The sequence below is a fragment of the Magallana gigas genome, chromosome 5 (genome assembly GCF_963853765.1).
Source record: "Magallana gigas chromosome 5, xbMagGiga1.1, whole genome shotgun sequence".
In the NCBI taxonomy this organism is placed as follows: domain Eukaryota; kingdom Metazoa; phylum Mollusca; class Bivalvia; order Ostreida; family Ostreidae; genus Magallana; species Magallana gigas.
In genome coordinates, this window is record NC_088857.1 from 13,194,419 (window position 1) to 13,214,062 (window position 19,644).

Consider the following 19,644-nt stretch of genomic DNA (forward strand, 5'->3'; position numbering starts at 1 on the left):
ACATTTGATAAACCACATGAGTTAAAAACATGACGAATACAATCAATCCAAGGGTTAGTACTGGTTGTATTTTCAGTCTGATTCAACAAGTACCGGTATAATATATTTGTAATGCTAGTATTAGTACTAGAAATTAATTTACACCAGTATGATATCATTCTAGTAAATACAATTACAGATAAAGGAAAACGACCTGTTTCTCCGTAAACCATATAGTTTGGAGTACTACTTTTTAAACATAAAATGTGCTTTAAAAACTTTAGGTGAACACGTTCAATACTATCAAGTTTTTCAAAACCCCATGCTTCGCAACCATACAGCAATTGGCATTTTTCGGGTGAGCGATGTGGCACATGTGCCTCAAAGTGGTATTTTGTCCAATTGGAAATCCTCGGTTGTATTTCTGCTCAACAATTCATTGAGCAAGACATCCATGAGCAAGAGTTCCTATGGAATATCTGTTTTAGTGCCGTCATGAGATGTTTTAGCTCGCCATCTTCTTCAATGACAAACCCCAGTAAGGTCTTTGTCTGTAAGATCAGCAACATTTGATTTTAATTCTTTTTTCCCGAGCGTTTGACAAGGAAACATCTTTTTATTGCCTTCGCTTCATTGTGAACGGAGATTTATCTTCTTCCTCTCTAGTGATATTATTGAATACAATTCAATTTGTGAATTAAAATTGTATTTTCCTTTAAGGTGGAATAACACACCTGGAAAAAGTCACTCAAATTAACTGTAAATTATTTGATTATGAAAGATTTAATGATAAATAAACTATACATGTGTCAGATAAGCGAAAAATTTGCAAATTGGGGTTAAAAAATGAATATCTAAAAAAATCAATTCAGTAAGTAACAACAAAAGCCCTGCGGGATTCGAACTCAGTATCTACGGATCACAAGCCCAACACTTTATCCACTTGGCTATGAGGTAATTAATGTTACCGTCGATAATATCCTTTTAATAAAACAAAATGTTGTTTCGATCAGAGGTCAGCCATATTATGTTATTCCACCTTAACAATACCTGATCCGAAATATGATTACGTCGACATGCTGTCAACTTTATAGTTTATTAGACGTTTCAAGTTTATCCGGTATACTTATCTGCATCTTTTGTATCAAAGAAATCACAGTTTGGCAGCATTCATAACTAGTTTTAAATACTTTAACTTGGATATGATGTGTCACAGGTTATGTTACAGCTTTGTGAATTAAAATACATGTATACCAGAAGCGCCGTCTTATAATAATCTTAAAATTGTGTGTCAGGTCAAATCTCAATTTCGCAGCCACGTGCTTGTAAAATAGACGCCTCCTTATCGAAGATTTGAACATCATATATACTCTAAAATTAACGGAATGAATCTGAATAGGAGAGATCGACTATAGGGGTTGTAAAATGAAGCCAATTCTATAGATCATCCGTGGTACCAAATCAGACAGGTCTGTCCGTTTGATAAGAACGATTATATATAGCAAGACTTATTACTAAGGACAATGACTATGAGAAAAAAACCAATTAAACCAAAAGAAAATCATTAGTGTTTTAGTTGCACTGAAGTTCTAGAAAAAGCCATCTTTCTCTGTCTACCAGGATATTTCTTCCTTTATTCTGTCAAGAACTCGCCCACTGTTGGTATCATAAATAACATTAAATATTCTTGATTGATCGCAATATTTTTTCCTTTTAATGACGACAACCGCCGGTGCCAATTTATTTTGCCCATATAGCTGTTAAACAATCTGGATCCAGCTATTGTGACACTGGCGTTTGCAATTTGAAGAACCACGTTTTGATTACAAATTCTGTCGAAACATCTCTAATATGGTTCGAACCTCTGATATTTTTCTGACCCACCACTAGGCCTATACCTGAATACCCATTCAATCTTTCCTTTCAGATATCGTGTGTCTTACGGATTCAAACGCGCGCTGCAAATAGATGATCGCGACATCAAAATTGTCTTGACTTATTAACGTTTTCTTCTTAGATATACATATAGCAAGCTTTTGGGGCAAATCAGAAACTGTAGAACTGGGTTTTGTTTGATACGTGAATTGTAACGTGGTGATTGCCTGATAGACTGTAAAAGGGTCGTTATCATAGCAAATAATCGACGTTAAGAGCGATATACATTAAGTCATCAAAAAGGCGTTTTGTGTGAAAACAAGCCATTGATAACGGCAAAGAAGCCGGGAATTAAAGTATACAGATAGTGGATTACACACGAAATCCACTTCCTCTCTTTGTGAGCATCAGAGACGAATTGTTGGTCGACCGAAGTTTTTTGTCTAGAGTTATTAGGTCTTTCCACCTTTCAGGTGAAAGACCTCTTGTTTTCTTTATGTTTTTTCTTCTTCTTCTTCTTCTTTTTTTCTATTTAGCTCTGGGTGACTTTTTTATTATTAGAGATATCCAAACAATTTAAACTTTATGTAAATGCTCATTAAAAGTTATGGTACCAATTGACCCTGTGTCAAAGAACTCCCAGAACTTTCAGAGTTGTTGCCCTTTGAGAAGGAAATGCTTGTTATCGCTACTCCTCTGAAACCATAAGAGATAGAGATTTGGAACTTTTACCAATGTCTTCATTACACTTAGAGGGTTCTTCAATTTATTCATACCAAAAGGATCTGAGGCCCCCTTGTAGTAGTTATTGCCCCTGAAAGTATCTAAATTTCCATAAAATCACTTCCAACTTTTTTATTATTTATCATAGAGACTTCGGACCACTTGGGATGGAAGGGTCTACCTTGGCCGAACAAAATGACAAAAAGGTCAAAGGTCAAGGTAATTTGAGAAGCTGTTAATTAATGAGTTTTTATATCTCTTTTGTTTAGGGTGGTAGAGAAAAACTTTTTTATGGATGTAGTAGGACATCTTAAGCCATTTTAAAATATAGCCACTTGGCTCATACCTTTGAATAATTACAAAGTTATAGCCCCTTTTGTACGAAATGCTTGTTATCGCTACTCCTTTGAAACCATTAGAGATAGAGATATGGAACTTTTACCATTGTCTTCAGTACACTTAGAGGGTTCTTCAATCTATTCATACCGAACGGATCTGAGCCCCTCTTATAGCAGTTATTGCCCCTGAAAGTATTGAAACTTCGATAAAATCACTTCCAACTTTTTTACTATATATCATAGAGAGTTCGGACCACTTAGAATAGAAGCGTCTACCTTGGCCGAACAAAATGACATAAAGGTCAAAGGTCAATGTAATTTAGAAGTCTGTTAATTAATGAATGTTCATATCATTTGAATTACAGAATTATAGTAAGGGTTTCAATAGCTTGCCGGATTGCGCAATAAGGTATTCAATTGAGTCAGCCAGGTATCACATCAAGTCCTATAGTTACTCAAGTGGAACTTGTTTTTACAGTCAACCCATTCATTTTGTACAAAGACAGCTAGCCTCCAGAACACTCTCTTCTATTGTTAGGTTTACTGTTTATATGATTGTGTAAAAATCATTTATCATTTCATGGCTTTGTGGTTTTCCCATTTTATAGTACAACATGAATCATAGGTATAATAATTTTTTGTATACCTTTTTGAGCAATCTAGCAATTCATTAAATATATTAAGGACTTAGGTGGAAAGACCTCTAATTGTTCGAGAACAATTAGCCTACTAGTTCTTTTATCTTTACGTAGAAAAACATTAAAAAGTACGTGTAAGAGTTTGGCGCTATTCATGTTGTTCTTCGTACGACTCAGTACTACGGTACCGCGTGATTTTGTGGAACATTTTTAGTACATTTTATTTATTCGGGGGCCTGAATACACTGACAATAGAATGCAAAAGTGCAACTTGCTTGTTGAAGTAAGTAACTAGTTAAGCTATAGAGTGATAACGCACATCCCTTTGATTTTCAACCAATCTCCTAAACGTACTATGGAGATTATTTTTTTCCCCAGTCATTGATATCTGTTGTGTAATGGAACCGATCAGTTAGGAAGATAATAAAGTGTAAAGTCGATTGATAAAAGTGTATGATAATACTTATATTTGATATTAAAGTCTTTAGCCGAGAGCGTAGCGTAAACTCTGCTTCAAAACATCACAACTCGCACTTCATGTCTGATATTTCATGATCAAGTCATGATCAAGTTATCCCAATTTCAAGCAATTTGTGAAGAATTTTTATTTGCTTCAAAAAAGAAATCAATTTTTACACATAGCATTTGTGTTAGGTTTTTTTGTACAATTTTTTTTGTACTATGGAATTTTATCCACTTTATTTCATACATGCCGACAATATTCTATACTCTGCTTAAATGAACTTGAAAGCTTCCATATAGCTCCTAAATACGAGTAAAATCATTTAAAATGTCAATGTTAACATCATTGAAATGTATTAAGTAAATTACGATAAAAATTCTGACATGAAAAATTGTAGCCTGCATTGCTTTCTGTTTGCATACATTGATGTTTGTGACAGAATTCGGTGAAAAACTGCATGTATTTTTTGTGCAATTCACTACTTTCATTTCAGAAATAAATTGTCTCTGTGATAATGAGTTTGTAAAGCACATTCAAGTTGAAAATATCTGTACCACTACAATAAAACAGAGCTAATATTAAAACATAGTATGAAGATTCATCTTATTCCAATAGCGTTCGAATAGATTGAACAGGTGGCTTTTAAGTGCCTCAGCAAACTTAAGTACTCTAGTTTTGTAAAAAGGGTCATTATTGTCTGCGAGTATGCTGTTGTTTAAGTTATGTATGAAAGCATTCACGTTTCTTTTGAATGGTGCCATAAACATAATGGCATTATTAAATATATATTTATTTTTAAAAAAGTAAAGTTGGATTTTTACATCCGGTTCAATCTTTCCAATTGTTCACCTTTTCCATTCCTACATGTCGTCGTCTGCTAGTTTATGACGTCATTGTAATATGTCATTTTGAGGAAAACTTCGCTATCAATTCATCATCTCTCCTTTCTGATAAAAATTTATACTCCATTTGTTTTAATTACAGTGATTGAGGTCCCTTTTCCCCACAGTGGTCGGTCTGCGCTGGACATTAATCAGTGATTGTCCGGCACCGTTACTTTATCGTCGTAATTAACCTTATTTATCTGGACACCTGCTCTGTTACACAACCAAGAATTGTCGCCAAGTGAACACAGTGCGAGGTCTTTTTGAATCAGGTAAGAAAAAAATATTTCAATTTTTACTTGTATACTACTTATATATATCTCTGGAAAATGAGGATTTTATCCTATTTTATGCATGTTTACCACAGAAGTTTGTCCTTAATTTATCTAATTGGCTCAGACACAAAGCAAGTTGTTTTGATATTATTCATTTCCATCGAAGAAAAACTGTTTCTGTTTTTTTCATCAGACAATGCTTTTGCGTCAAGTTATTAACTTATTAATGCATGCTTTGTAACATCTGCAAAGACATTTTTATGAACCAAATCCAACATATTTCTCCGAGATGTATTTATAATTGACAGTTTGCAGGGAGTCTGATCCTATTGTTTAGTAAAATTAACCCTTCTTGTATAAAAGATAACAATAGCTGCTCCATATTTGCATTTTTATTGAATAAAAAAGAACCATATTCTATTAGACAAACGTTGGGCTATGCAAGACGCATTTCCCCTTTGGAAGTCGTAAAACGTCGAGATTGTTACATATGGTTCCGGCTCTCCGGTGAATTGCTCTGTAAACGCACACCACTACAGATAAAAGGAATCTATGCAGCAAAAACTATTTCAATCTACGCTTCCGTATTGTATAATACTTAGAAATTATATCAAGCAGGTGCTTGTGATTCTTGACCTTAAATGTTACCACTCGTTGACATAATTCATAGTGTCTCTTTATTGTACGGATTATTGCACTCTTCTACACAAGTTATGTGATTTTGTCCTAAATAGCTCTCACTTTTATACAGCAAATTTGAAAACAAACAGAATTCCTTATCAAGAGTAACGTTCTCCGAAAGAAAAACTTTTGATTAACTTTTCCTCTCAAGAATTTAAAACGATGGTGATGAGTAAAAAAAAAAGAAAAATCACTCTGTAAATATAGGTACTGTGAATGGTTAACATCATAAAACAGTGAAATCGTCCATCTACTGATATCTTATTTTTAATTAATTAATGACTCACAAACGACTTCAGTATTTCTTTTTAAAGTTCTGCGGTTTAAGACAAAGGTAAAACCTACATACAGACCTGCAAGGTCCTGTAAATGACGGAGAGGTTGGAGCGACAGATGAATTAATTGACAGTTAGATGGGTAGAACCTGACCCACCTGTCGTCTTTTTTAAATCCTTTGAGAGAGGAATGGAATAAGTCAGGTTGCAGGAATGGAATAAGTCAGAGTGTAGTGAGCGCTGGGGTTAGGGTTTTTTTTTCAGCGATTGACGTTTTTTTTAAATCAGTGATTTTGATACAGATAGGGAACAGTTATTGACTTTGCGAAGTAAGATACGGACAGTGTGCCTTATTGGCAATACGCTATTGTTCAAAATGATTCAGTCATGACAAGGATATGCATGTACCTGTATATAAAGCAATGCAACAGTCTGTATTGTGACAAACAATCCTAACACTGGTTTTGATTTCCTTTAAAGTATGCATCCACGTGACTTACTTATACATAAGATTATCTGATCACATCATATCAATATTAGCAGCACGAAAAAGACAACGGACGTGTTCGATAAACGGAATAGGAGCATGTTAGAAGGAAAAAACAGATTATGGACAGATTCTATTTCAGTTATTGATGATGTACTAAATAATCTATAAAGAAGCACGACTCAGGCAGGTTTTTTTGGAGGCGCTAGTATTGCAATCAATTCAATGGTTTTACTTGTTTCTTCTACTTTTAAACAAAGAAATTTACACACAGGTTTAACATGCATATTGAATATTTTATGATGAACACATCCGGCGATTAGATGGAGAATATTTTTTTAAAATCTTAATGCGAACATATACAGACATATTTTTGTAAATAATAAAAAAACCCAGCTATGACGGTTCACAATTGTAGTCCGGTAAATGTATACCAAGAGTAAATGGCTGTCTCATTAGGTCTCAAGGACTGTTAATGAACAGAGTCAATTTCAGTACAAGTCCTCATAAGTTAACATTTCCAAAGTAATTTAGGAATGTTGTGTAAATATTTTGCTGAAGAAATTACAATCCTAATTTCATTCCTTCACTTAGCTGCACTTATTTACAATTAATGACGTAAAAAATGTTGCAGTTTCTGCGGTCATTGACACATTTTGTTCGAACTAAAAAATTAGCAAGTCAATGCTTTTATCAAAAAAGCTTACACTTCATTATTTTTATAGATCATACATTTTATTCGAATGCGCAATTTATAGCCCTTCAAACTTACAGTACTTTGTAAAGTTGAAGCATTTTGAAGAAAATGATATAAAGAATTAAAAAAACAACAACAAAAGTACCTAATACACTCTCCTTGTGAATGTGTTAGGGCTAAAATAGAGGAAAATCACAACATTAACAAACTGTAGCATTTTTATTCTGGTGTTTCGTTCGTACATGCATTGATTTCCTATATGCCTTACCCATATAATAACAACCCTATCATTAGGCGTGTTTTTCTACAGTTATGAAGTGGTTGATATATGCTGACATCATTGTAAAGATTTTGATCCCGAATTAATGCTTCAAATACTCCAATTTATTTTCTGGTTTCCTACTCAGGGGCTATATCAACAAATGTCTATGAGGGTATTTTTAAAGCTAAGTAGAAAACAACAACTGTATTTTTGCACGTCAAAGAATTTCAGGCGAGATTGAAGTTTAGATTCTTCACAGCGAAGTTCACGAAAAGCTGTAGCTTCTTGTTTTCTGTTTTTATTTCTTGTTTGGTTTTTCCCTCAACAAAAACGAAGTCAAAAGAGGGTCAGTGGAGATATTTCAATTTGGTTCAGGAAATAGGAGCCATTAGATATCTTCTGGAGATAGAGCGTCTATAATAGATACAGTTATCGGTAAGCAGATTTAGGAATTTTGTGACGTAATATAACATTTTTTTTTTAAAGATTAAATGGACACATTTTTTTTTAACTTTACTGTCAGTTTATTCACTTAAATTTATGCACCGTTGCTTTAATGCCTAATTTTGTTAGTTGAAGAACTATTATACCATATCCTAGCTCCATAAATTCATATCATTCGAAGCAATATTGCTGAAAATTGATGAAAGTGATGGAAGCTTCGATGCAGTAACGGCGCTAATTATCCTGTAGGATTCAATTTTCTTGTGAAAGTGTATAGCCAAAGCCATTTCTGGGGTTGACTTGACGATTGTTGATGTAAATCCGGATCTTATGATTTGTTAATTTGGTTTTACTTTTAGCTTACCTCAAAACTGCATTAAGGTTAATCCACCATTTCTGTTTGTAATTACTGTTAAAAGGGGTACCGGTTTGTCTTGGTATATTTTGGTTTTTTAATCATCCCAAAAATCATCATTTAGGTACTTTTAAGACTTTCATATCTTAAAGCAAGTTATTTTATAAAATTGACACTCAATTTGAACAATTCAAATTTACAGGTTGGGTGTTTTTACAAAATTTGAAACATTGCAACTTTGTATTTACACCCACACTGTAAATTTAAAACATACAATTAGGCACAATGTTAAGAAACGTGAAGGTAAAGCACAAAATATCTCCATCAAACGGAATTGCATTTCTACTTGAGTTTGTTCTTGTATTGTGTTTTATGTTTCTTTAAATACATTTCATGCCGTTCTCACTAGCATTATCAGAGACACTATTTTTGGCCCTGAAGCAAACCGAACGCACTTTACCTATTATAAGTGTTATGTAATGACTCCTAATGAAAATGAGACTCGAACAAAGAACATCACACAATCTTTGTCAAAAAAAAAACCCACTGTTAACCATGTATCAAAGTCTAATAATGGTGATAGCTGCAGTATTGCCAATACCCCGGGACTGACCATTCACGTAATGTGTGAGTAATCAGCGATGCTATTGTTGTTCATACAGTTGTTGTCAATATAGGGTCCATCACCTTCCTTTGTAAACGTTCACACAATCGAGACTAGCACAAAAAGGGCAAATTTCTATATTCGTTATTTATTGAGATATAACATAAAATAAATCTAACTTAGTGAGTCAGAACGTTTTTTCAACAATAATCTACATGTATGTACCTCATAAATGAGGATGGTGTAGAAAATAAGGGGAGCAGGGTTTATTCTATATCTTAAACAGCGAAACTATGTCTATATGATTTGTTCCGTACGTAGCATACTGGATTTATCAATTAATTGTGCAAAGTGGAACAGAATCTTTGTCTATGACTGTTTTAAAGCGTTTTCATAACAACGCCAGCAGCTTTTAAAACGGCAGTCGTGGTACATGTAAGTTGATTTTGAACATATTTTTTTTTAACAAAGCAGCAGTTCATGCTTCTTCGATAAATTTATTAATTCATAGTCAAAAATCAAAACAAGAAAGAAACAAAATAAGTAGAATACAAAATCCGAGTGATATTATTATTTTTTTTAAAGTATATTTTTTTGGAGTGAAACCGCTTGTGATTTTTATCGGAAAAAAACTGCATTTGTCTATATTTACGAAAATTGCGAAGAAATTGTTCCGTCAGCTGGAGTAGAGCTATAGAGACCAGGAGCGTGATTAAACCATATCCTCCTCCGAGTGGAATGTCAACACAGCTATTTTAGTCCAAAATAACCCGGAGCGACTTTGAATCAACACTCTAGAGTTAACGGGATTACCATCCTTCGGGATACGGGGAAAATGGTTTTAAACAATGAGTGATTGACGAGGTCTCCGTGACATATCGGAAACTATTGCATGCCGATGAAAATAGTGTAGGATTTTTTATATACTAGTATATAGCTGTAGTGTATAGATACCCATCTCAACCTTTCCGGATATTCTGCTAGGCTTTAAGCAGTGGATTTTTTTTGTAACAAAGGGTAAAGCTCTTTTATTCAGTCAACTAAATGTTAATTGAAAGACTGAATGGCAGCTAAAGTTATTTTTGCGGTGATCTATTTTTCGCGTTTTTCGCGATCGCTTTTAAATCCAATACAGGTACGGAAGAATTACATCTGGTATATTGTTTGCTGAAGATACTTTTTAAATCGCTAAAATAACAAGCGCAATTAAAAAAAACACGTTTCCCCATTTTTATTTTTAATAAAAAATCGTGACACCTGAAAAAAAAAAACCGGAAGTACGGTACATTTTGTCACCTTTTAGCGATCGTTCAGTCACCTTTCAGTTGACCGACGGTAGAACGTTATCCTGTTTCAAAAGTACTTTAGTCGAGTTTCATGTTCTTAATACGTTGATTTAACTTATTTTTTAGAGTTATATTTACAACCATACAGAAGGAAACAAGAAGAAGAAAAAATACAGAGCTTCAGTTTCTGGCAGTTTTATACCCTCAGTGTTTGTAAAATGAAGAGGTAAAAGGATTTTATTAAAAAATTTCTTGAAAGAGAGACACATTTTCAATAGTTTTAGCATGTATAAATCTAGAATTTTCATTTTCAAAGACACGTTAAAGTTTACACAAACGCATGTTCATTTTTTTTTTATATCTATTCATAAGCATTGAATTATCAAAGTGAATTTAATTTACATCAGCATATAGATGTACGTGGCAAAGTAAGGAACCTTAAAAACAATACTAATATAATAAAGCTTATAGACCTAAATACGATAAGTAGATGATATACAATATATCAAACAATAGAATATTGAACTTAAGTCTTTCATGCACAATATTGCCCGAAATCAAAAGCATGGCGTTCGTTGATAAACGTTTTTGTTTTATATAAGGTTTGGACAGTGGTGCATTAAAGTTTGATTTTGAAATTATGGTTTATAATATGTTCGAGGTTTCTTAGTTTGTACCATAATGAGTGATTTCTTTTTATTTTAGAAGAAGCTGCTAACTCTTGACTCTACAGTTTGGCTGTACTTTTTCTATAAACAACCAGAAGTACGTTAATTTTTTTTTCATTAAAAAATATATAACCATAAAAACGATTAGTTTTCGATATGAAAATATTGAGAACAAACATCAAGACGTATTTTTTACAGTATAATCGGGAATTCTAACTTTCGTACTGCTTAACAGTATGAATTATATATTTTTTTAACTTTACCATATAAGGTTACGAAAATGTGATTTCCTTGTAAAATTGGACCTAAGTGTAAGTAGAGGAAATCACATTTACTATAGTACATGAGCCTTCTCCTCTACTTTGTTTGAATTTTTGTTGGTTTCTCCTGTTTGTAAATCTGTTGCTATGCATCTTAAGGTAAACACTTCCCTTGACTTTGTCTCCCCTTTGACAGCTTACTCCGAGTAAATCAGTGCCACGGCGAGTGATAGAGAACGACCGAAAGTTTCCTGGTTTTTGTCGTCTTTTCCGCTGTGCTTTGTTATTTGCCTTAATTGATGAACGTCAATTGTTTGTAAATGTGTTAATGTGCAGTTTTCGTTGTTTTATTTCATCTTGATGCCAGCATTAAGTAGTCTCTGTCATGCAAGCTTTCTTGTTTCGCCTCATTAAGGTATATTTTACGATGTTCTTGCAATGGATCCTTTGCCACATTCTAAAACGACTTTCTGTATATCAGGATGTTATGCTCTTTCTCAAAGCTGATATTCAACTACGGGTTCTTTTAAAAAACCACCTTTGATTCACGGATAAAAGTCACTAGGTATTTATATGAATTTACCTTTCAAGAACCGTGTGAAAGTTAAGGGAAATCGCGTGTTCAGAAACGAAATCATTGATGTCATAAAAAGGTCGAGAGAGTCTAGTTTTACTATTTTACGCTGCAGACCTTTGAAGTTAACTTTCACGATACAAATAATTTTAAACATAAACTACAACAGTTAGAGTATATGAAAAGACGAACTTTATGATTAAAAGAGAAATTATATATGATACTTGAAAAATGGAAAAAAAAGATTGGTCACTTATGTTAAAAAGGTAGCTTTGATTTTAAAATTGATTTTAAAAGCTCGAAAAAGAATGAAAAAAGTGTTACTGCTTTAAAAAAAAACCCACAAATAACAACATGTTATTTTTCATTAGGAAGCGCTTGTCTCTATTTCCAATCAGTCCCCTCGCTGTAACCAGAATTTATGTCGAAAACGAAAGCTAGCTTATCTCCTTTCTGATTGGTTGTTTGCCATAAGACGTTAAGTTTGATCACATGTTTCCGTTTGTCATTTGTCAAACATGATATATAGAGTCGCACTCACACAGAAATGGTTAAACTTGTGAAAATAAAATAAATAATTTATTGATATCATGCTATTCAAGAAATTTCAGGACATTGATTTTTTTTAATTTGAAAAATTGCTATTTCTGTTTGAATCTAAATCGTATAATTAAGCAAATGGCCTTATCTGATTCGTGAGTACTTTGAAAAAAAATTGACTTCCGAATTAGTTATCATATAAAAGTTGATGCAAAAGGGTTTTGATGCTAAGATTTTTTTTATCTGTTATGCTGTCACCGTTAATGAAGTTTTTAAAAAGTGAATACATTGTTGTTATTTTTCCGCCTTCTTTTTTGTAGCGAAGATGACAGTCCGAAACACAGCAGGGACGGGACTCCGACAACCTTAAAGTGTCCGAAGAAAATGTACGGGTTACTCCTGGAGTCTGTGGAGAACTACATCAAGGAGAAATATGGAGAAGATGTCTGGGAGAAAATTCGGAAGATGTCCCACGTGGAGACAATGGCATTCTCTACACACAAAAGATATTCCGAGAACATCATACCCGACATTGCTCAGGCATGTGCAATCGTTCTTGATCTCCCGGAGGAGGAAATCATGGACTCGTTTGGTGTGTCGTTCGTAACTTTTGTCGGCCAATATGGGTACGATAAAATTTTGAGTGTTCTAGGAAGGAACATGCGAGATTTTCTAAATGGATTAGATAATCTTCACGAGTACCTACGTTTCAGTTATCCAAAACTCAGACCACCTTCTTTCTTTTGCACGAATGAAAGCACCAGTGGATTGACTCTCCATTATCGAAGTAAAAGGAAAGGGTTCGTACATTACGTCAAAGGACAAATTCGACAAGTTGGAAAACTTTTTTACAAAGTAGAAATCCACATCGACGTTGTCAGCATTGAGGTTCATGATAATATGACGCATGTTGTATTCAGGTTACACTTCGAAAATGACGCTTACAAAGAAGAGATGGTCAAGCGACAAGCATTCGCTTCGAACTCCCTTCCATTGAACAGTGGCGTTTTCTTTAACCTTTTCCCGTTTCACATTGTCTTCACAAGAAGTTTTGAAATTAAGGGAATAGGCTCAGGGATTTCTGCAGTGTTTCCATCAGCGAAGGGACAAAAAATCAATGCGCTATTTACTCTAACCCGTCCACTCATAGATTTTAAATGGGATAAGGTATGTTCACCATAACATTTTTGTTTTTGTTTATAGACTTGAAACGGTTAACAAGAATATGTACTTTTACATCAAACTTCGATATGATTTGGGTATGAAAAAAATCTTTGAAATACTTGTATAGTATGTACGTCAAAGAGCCTTCGTTTTTTGATTGTGTCATTCAAAACGAATTCCTTCATCTTTTCATTGATGCATTTAGACCTTTAGAAAATTAGAAAAAAAAACTAAAATCACTACAATGTAGTGGTAAGATTTGATGTATAATCTTACAAAGATGAATCAAAGAAAGAAAATCTTATTTTGGGTTTTAATAGGTGTTGATAAAACCGTTTATAAAAAATATCCAGAGTTGTTAGGTTTGGTTAATCATATGCTTGTGAATTATTAATGACATTCTTTTACAACGTTTTTATTATATATGTATATGCTTATTAACCCACTTGCAACCCTGTGGATTGTAATGAATTGTTTGATGTGGGTTGACCCCGTTTCATTGTAGTGTTATTGATAACAAACTCAAACCTTGAGATAATTGAAGCTCATCCTGTGGTACAACATGCTTTATCACTTAAGGTTTTTCCGAAAATAAGATAAGAAATGTTGCCCAAATCGATTGGTACTTCAATGTTTTGGAAATCATGTCCATGGTTAAAATAGAACAGGTGGTCGCCCCCTTCCTGTGATCCATCTTGAATTTGCGACGATTTTTATTTGCGATTTCATATGACCTATATTTGCAACAGGGTCTGGGCAAAAAGAGAAATTTAAAAAAATGCATTTGTCTCACATTTGATATGTGTTAAATTACTTTGCATAGTTCATAACTTACATTGGTTTCAATTTCTATGGATTTAACTTAAAGTTCGAAGATGCAAATGAAAATGCACACTCACCCTCTCGATTTTCAAACTCATTAAAGAAAACCAAAAACCGGGCAATTGACTTATTCTGCTCGTATGCTACATGTATAACGTGTCAATTATTTTGCTTTTCAGATTTTAGAACATACTAACAACGTGTTCGAACTGAAATCTTACAAGTCCCTGAAAAGACCCGGGTGTCCTTTTCAGGAACTTGCCAAAGAAGTGCTGAAAAAGGAAAAGGAGCAAGAGAAAGTGTTGAATGCAGTCAGTCCCACGGACACGATCAGTGATGACGGATTGGACGGTGAGGGTAAGCAAAGGAAGCCACTCATCTTCATACATGTATATAGGTCATTACTTACAGTTCCGTGTCCGTTTTCTAATCAAGGTTTGTCAAGGTTACAGTGTAACTTCGCTTTGGTGTGCGATGCTGAACTACTGGACGATTCCTTGCGATGAATAGATGCGCATTTTCCCCTATTTTAATTAACAATTTTAATGATTATGTCTTTGTATTTCTGTTTAGAAAATTAGGCAATAAAATAAAACACTGGTACCCTTTAAACAAGTCACGGTACCTCATTATAATAATTTTCTATAACGCGTAACCTGATTGGTTACAGAGTCACGTGACAGGGCGAATATTCCGTCGACCCTCCCGGGGAATATATATCAAATCTCACCTCTTTAAAGGCCTCGTAAATTTGTCATATCATCAGCATAGAAAAGCCAGACTGTGAGCATACAATGTAATCAAACAAATGATAGAATCAAAGTTTTTATTAATTAACTGATATAATTTAACTTAATATAATTCGAATGATTGAAAATAGAAAATAACCAAGAAATATAAACCTTCTCGTCGTTTCTGCTTTATTAGTGTTGGAAAACTATCAGAATGCTAGCATTCTGTCGACAATTTAATACTATACAATTTGTTCCATGAATGCTTGGAAGAAAATTTATTTTCCAAGAAATATCCTACTTTCCTTGGGCGATGCTCTCGGGAAAGATGATTTTTATTTGGGAAATAAATCTCACCAACATGCAATAACTGTATAATAACAAATAAAGAAACTCATTTTTAAAGGATATCGTTGATTTTGTCGGATTTGAAATCACTATTATATACTCTTTGTGTTTTTATTTTGCATTGTTCTTGAAGAAGAACCACTTTTATCTTTTGTGAGGAAAAATTTATTAGCTTTTTCCATTAAGCGTTGATTGTTAATAGTCTTAAACCCACTAAAACAATTTCTATTCTCTTGATTGCCTTTTCACATTCTAAGTTAGTGTGCGGTTTCCAACCATTTCCATTTCGAAAGGAAATTGCATTTGATATTTTTATGTAGGTTTTCTGTGATTCGTGAAGCGTGCTGTCTCCATGAAACCAATAATGTCGTAAACTATCAATTTATTAACCAAGGCATGAAGGGTTTATCCTTGAAGCAGCGACAAATTATTTTTTGAGGATTAAATAAGAAAATACGGTTTAACTGCACGCTACACTGCTCTAGTAGGATAATCGTAATACCCTTCATTAGCAGTGCATGATACAGTTCATAGAAAATTCTTACGGAACAAAAGACACTACGTATATATTGTATTTACACAGGTTTATGAAGACAACGGGTGCTGAGTCACATAAAATTATTTCTAACCAAGGAAGTAGTCTTATTGAGTTTCCAACTAATCAAAGTAGTTCAAGTAAAGGATGATGTGAAATAAGCCGCAGTAAATTGGCAAAAAAAAAGGAAAATAAATTTCGGAAAATCTCTTTTTAAAAATTTTGCTTCTACTAAATCTTTGATAAATGTACTCTTATAGAATCCTTTTTACCAAAGAAAAAAAACCAATCACATGAGAGATATAAATCATTATTTATTGTAGGGGTACACTGTTTTCATTCAATCTCTGTAGACAATATACTAATCAAGATTTGTAACATTAAGTCTCTTTTGTTTTGAATGTATAAAAAGCATACAAGGTTTTCCACGATTCATTGTATAAGAAGTGACCGTTTCCGTATGTTATGAGATATCATTCTTTTCTAAAATATCCATTTTATTGGTATATTATGAATTACACATGCAACTAAAATAGCTTATATGTCATCCTTTCAACTTTGCAAAGAAATAGCTAACCATAAAACGTTGTCGGGAATATATTTTTTGGCGTATGAAAAATTACATTTTGCGAACCAAAATCACTACGAAATAACGAATGTAATTCACATTTTGTACATCAATAAAAATTGCACGTATGTTTTTTTTTATTTACTGCATGGAATTTATGAGTAGAGGCTTAAGTTTCAGGATATGTTATAGTTCCCAAGCAAATTACACTCGTGCAAGCCCCAGTGTGTGTATTCAATCTATTAACAAAACTTGAAAACTTGATTAATAATCAGTAAAAATTATTTTTCACATATATTAATATTTACATGTATAAGCAATGCTATTATTTTTGTTTTCTATTCAACTATTCATATAACTACATGTATATGACGTCTTCATAATATTTAAAAATTGAGATAGAAATTATCATAAAGAAATGACCAGACCTGAGCTTGTAACGAAAATATTAAAGTTATTAAATTGATGCCATCATCAGATTAAATAATCTATTTGATTTTGTGAAAATGTCAACAAAGTTTTAATACAACTAACATTTGAAGGTCCTTCCTAAAGAAAACCCAGTATTGTCTAATTATAAAGATAGCCAGGAATTGGGTTTTTTCTTTGGTCAAAAAAGAGTGATTAGCCATTACATGTACCAATTTACTTGACGCAACCTTGTGTTTAAGACTGATTAAATAAAATCTGTTTTAGATCAAGAAGGTGGTCGAAGCTTGGACAAGGAGTCGTCTGATGAAGATGACGGGAACCACATCCGGCTCAAAGGTCAAATGATGTACATGATGGAGTGGGAGTGCATCATCTTCTTGGCCACGCCCATGTAAGTCACCCCCCCCCCCCCCCCCGTCTGGCCTTTAACACTATTGTCACATTATATCACTTACAATAATACTTGTATAAAGGCATAATTATCGTCAAAATATTAAATGTGTCAGCAATTAATTTGCAAATGTTTGTCTTAAGGTACCCCACTTCATGAAGGATTGTACTTTTTGTGAATTTACGTCAAGATGGCGATTTAAAACTGTTGTTAAATTGTTCGTATCGATCAATTTAGTTGCATATTGACTAGATCAATGGCTTGTGAACCGCAGATTACGAGTTCGAACCCGCCTGAGGCTTTTGTTAATATTTACTGAATTTAATTTTTGAAAATCATATTTTTTTCTTTAAAATTTTATACTTCCCCCATTTTGACTTATATACTTGTTTTATCATAATCAAGTTATTTTCTGCTGATTTGAGAAACTAATTCGAGGTGCAATGAGCCATCTTGATTGAGGATATTAATGATTTTCGGAAGGGATGAGGGATGCACTGACAGGTTAAGTTTATACTCAACAAACAAGTCAAAGTTATTAACTGGACCATGCTTTTTTTTCTAGCCTGGAAAGTCCGGACGCAATGTTTAAATCCGGACTTTACATTAACGATCTCAGTATGCACGACTCCAGCCGAGACTTGGTTTTGGCGGGAACGCAGCAGTCGGCAGAGCTCAAGTTGGCCCTGGACCAGGTAGGTGGTGCTGCCAGCAATTCTTATCCACCACTCACCACCATAATAGGATAGAGGAAAGTGTAAAGGATACTCGTTATTTCTCAAATACCTCTCTTTTCAATCATTTAGCTTTGCTTTCTGTCCAGTCATGATAAAGAAAGGGTTGACCTTATAACATGTATTTCAAACATCAAAAGAGGTTGAATGACTCCTCATCAAGGTAAAGTCAAACAGATTAAAATCATTAAACATAAGTCCTCTTTAATTTAACAGCTGCATAAAAGGGTTTCTATCACACATTTTGTTAGTTAATTTCAGTTGTCTTTGGATTGAGTTAACAATGTCAAGGTCAGCCGTTGTTCTATGATCCAGAAATCACTCGAATAATCGTTATCAGTTATGTAAAGCAGAGAATGCATTCGTTAAATTATTCTTATAAGGTTGAACAGTTATAGACATGATTAAGGTCAAGGTCACTAACAACTGAAACGGACGATCTCTGCCCCTTTGTGATATTTTTTTTTTAATTTCGGAGACAAAATGTGTCTAATATTATTTGAGAAATCGTACTCAACTAAATGATTGTTTGTTTCTTTAATTTGGCTTATTTACACCCCCCCCCCCCAAAAAAGCCAACAAAACAGGAAGTAATGAAGTCCTTTTACCCTCGTAACAACGTACAGTACATAGCAAAAGCGGTTCATTGATAATGCCGATGTTTGACGTGGCTTGTCGTTTGAGTCGTTGCTACCAACAGAATCAATTGAAGAGTTTGAAGACAGTGAATAAGCAATTACAACGGAAGAGGAATTTCCAGCGAAGAGTCTTTGATTGGTGCAAATCCTGGTTAATGACTTATAGTGCATACTCCTAATGCGTCGATGACATTTCAGTAATTAGCAGTAATTATTTTCGAATAGAAACAAACGCAATTACAATGTTAATGAACGACCATCAAAGACCTCCATAGTCGGAGTCCGCCCGGAGATAATATTAGGTGCTGTATTTGGACCTTATCTCCAAGACTCTGAAATCCACGACAACACATTCATTGACGAAGTTTACGAAAGTCATGAAAAGTGCATCAGCAGACACTTGAAAGGTTTTCCCTGACAAGCACGGCGGGTATATGCGAGTGAAGTGGCGGTTTTTATCACCTAAACCTTCCATACACACATCTTCAGCGGATGTGCAATTACCCAAAGAATTATGACTTCAATCATATTCAATCAACTCCCCTGATGATTGCACTTTTTGAATTCACTATACAAGAGATTTACTGAGAAGCAAGTAGTTTGTTTTTAGATATTTTTTTAATTGCATTGAAGGAAGGGAAGGAGATGCGGTGATAAGGCCTAAAAAAAAAGTTGTGTTTCGGGTAACCCGACCTAACCTACAAAAATGGCCCGATCCTACCATTTTTAGATGCCTGATTTTATCCGACTGTGAATTTTATCTTATTTCCAATAAAAAATACGTTTTATAATATGAAACAAACAAACATTCTTAGGATTCAGGCAAAAAAAAAGATAAAATTAAAAAAAATCCCCACCTACCTAACCTAATTTTTCATCAGTGTTACCCTAAACACACTATTTTTTTTTTAGGCCTAATAGTACTCGGGTGTGATGGCTTTGACATTGGTAATATGAATATACGATCTGTCCA

General features: G+C 33.8%; 1 protein-coding gene across 13 annotated transcripts in view; it reads left to right on the forward strand.

Moving 5' to 3' along the window:
* LOC105319035 (soluble guanylate cyclase 88E) overlaps nucleotides 1–19,644 on the forward strand; it is a 42,470-nt gene that overhangs the window by 16,649 nt on the left and 6,177 nt on the right. For 9 of the 13 annotated variants that reach the window (XM_066083859.1, XM_066083861.1, XM_066083866.1 and 6 more), the window contains 6 exons: nucleotides 5,001–5,172; nucleotides 10,393–10,492; nucleotides 12,629–13,475; nucleotides 14,474–14,651; nucleotides 17,173–17,299; nucleotides 17,865–17,994. In XM_066083859.1, coding sequence (XP_065939931.1) covers nucleotides 10,485–10,492; nucleotides 12,629–13,475; nucleotides 14,474–14,651; nucleotides 17,173–17,299; nucleotides 17,865–17,994 — 1,290 coding nt within the window. In that variant the 5' untranslated portion in view covers nucleotides 5,001–5,172; nucleotides 10,393–10,484. Of the gene's footprint in view, nucleotides 1–5,000; nucleotides 5,173–7,913; nucleotides 8,013–10,392; nucleotides 10,493–10,971; nucleotides 11,032–12,628; nucleotides 13,476–14,473; nucleotides 14,652–17,172; nucleotides 17,300–17,864; nucleotides 17,995–19,644 lie in introns of those variants that run through there. The other 4 variants (XM_066083868.1, XM_034468404.2, XM_066083860.1 and 1 more) reach the window with 4 other exon arrangements.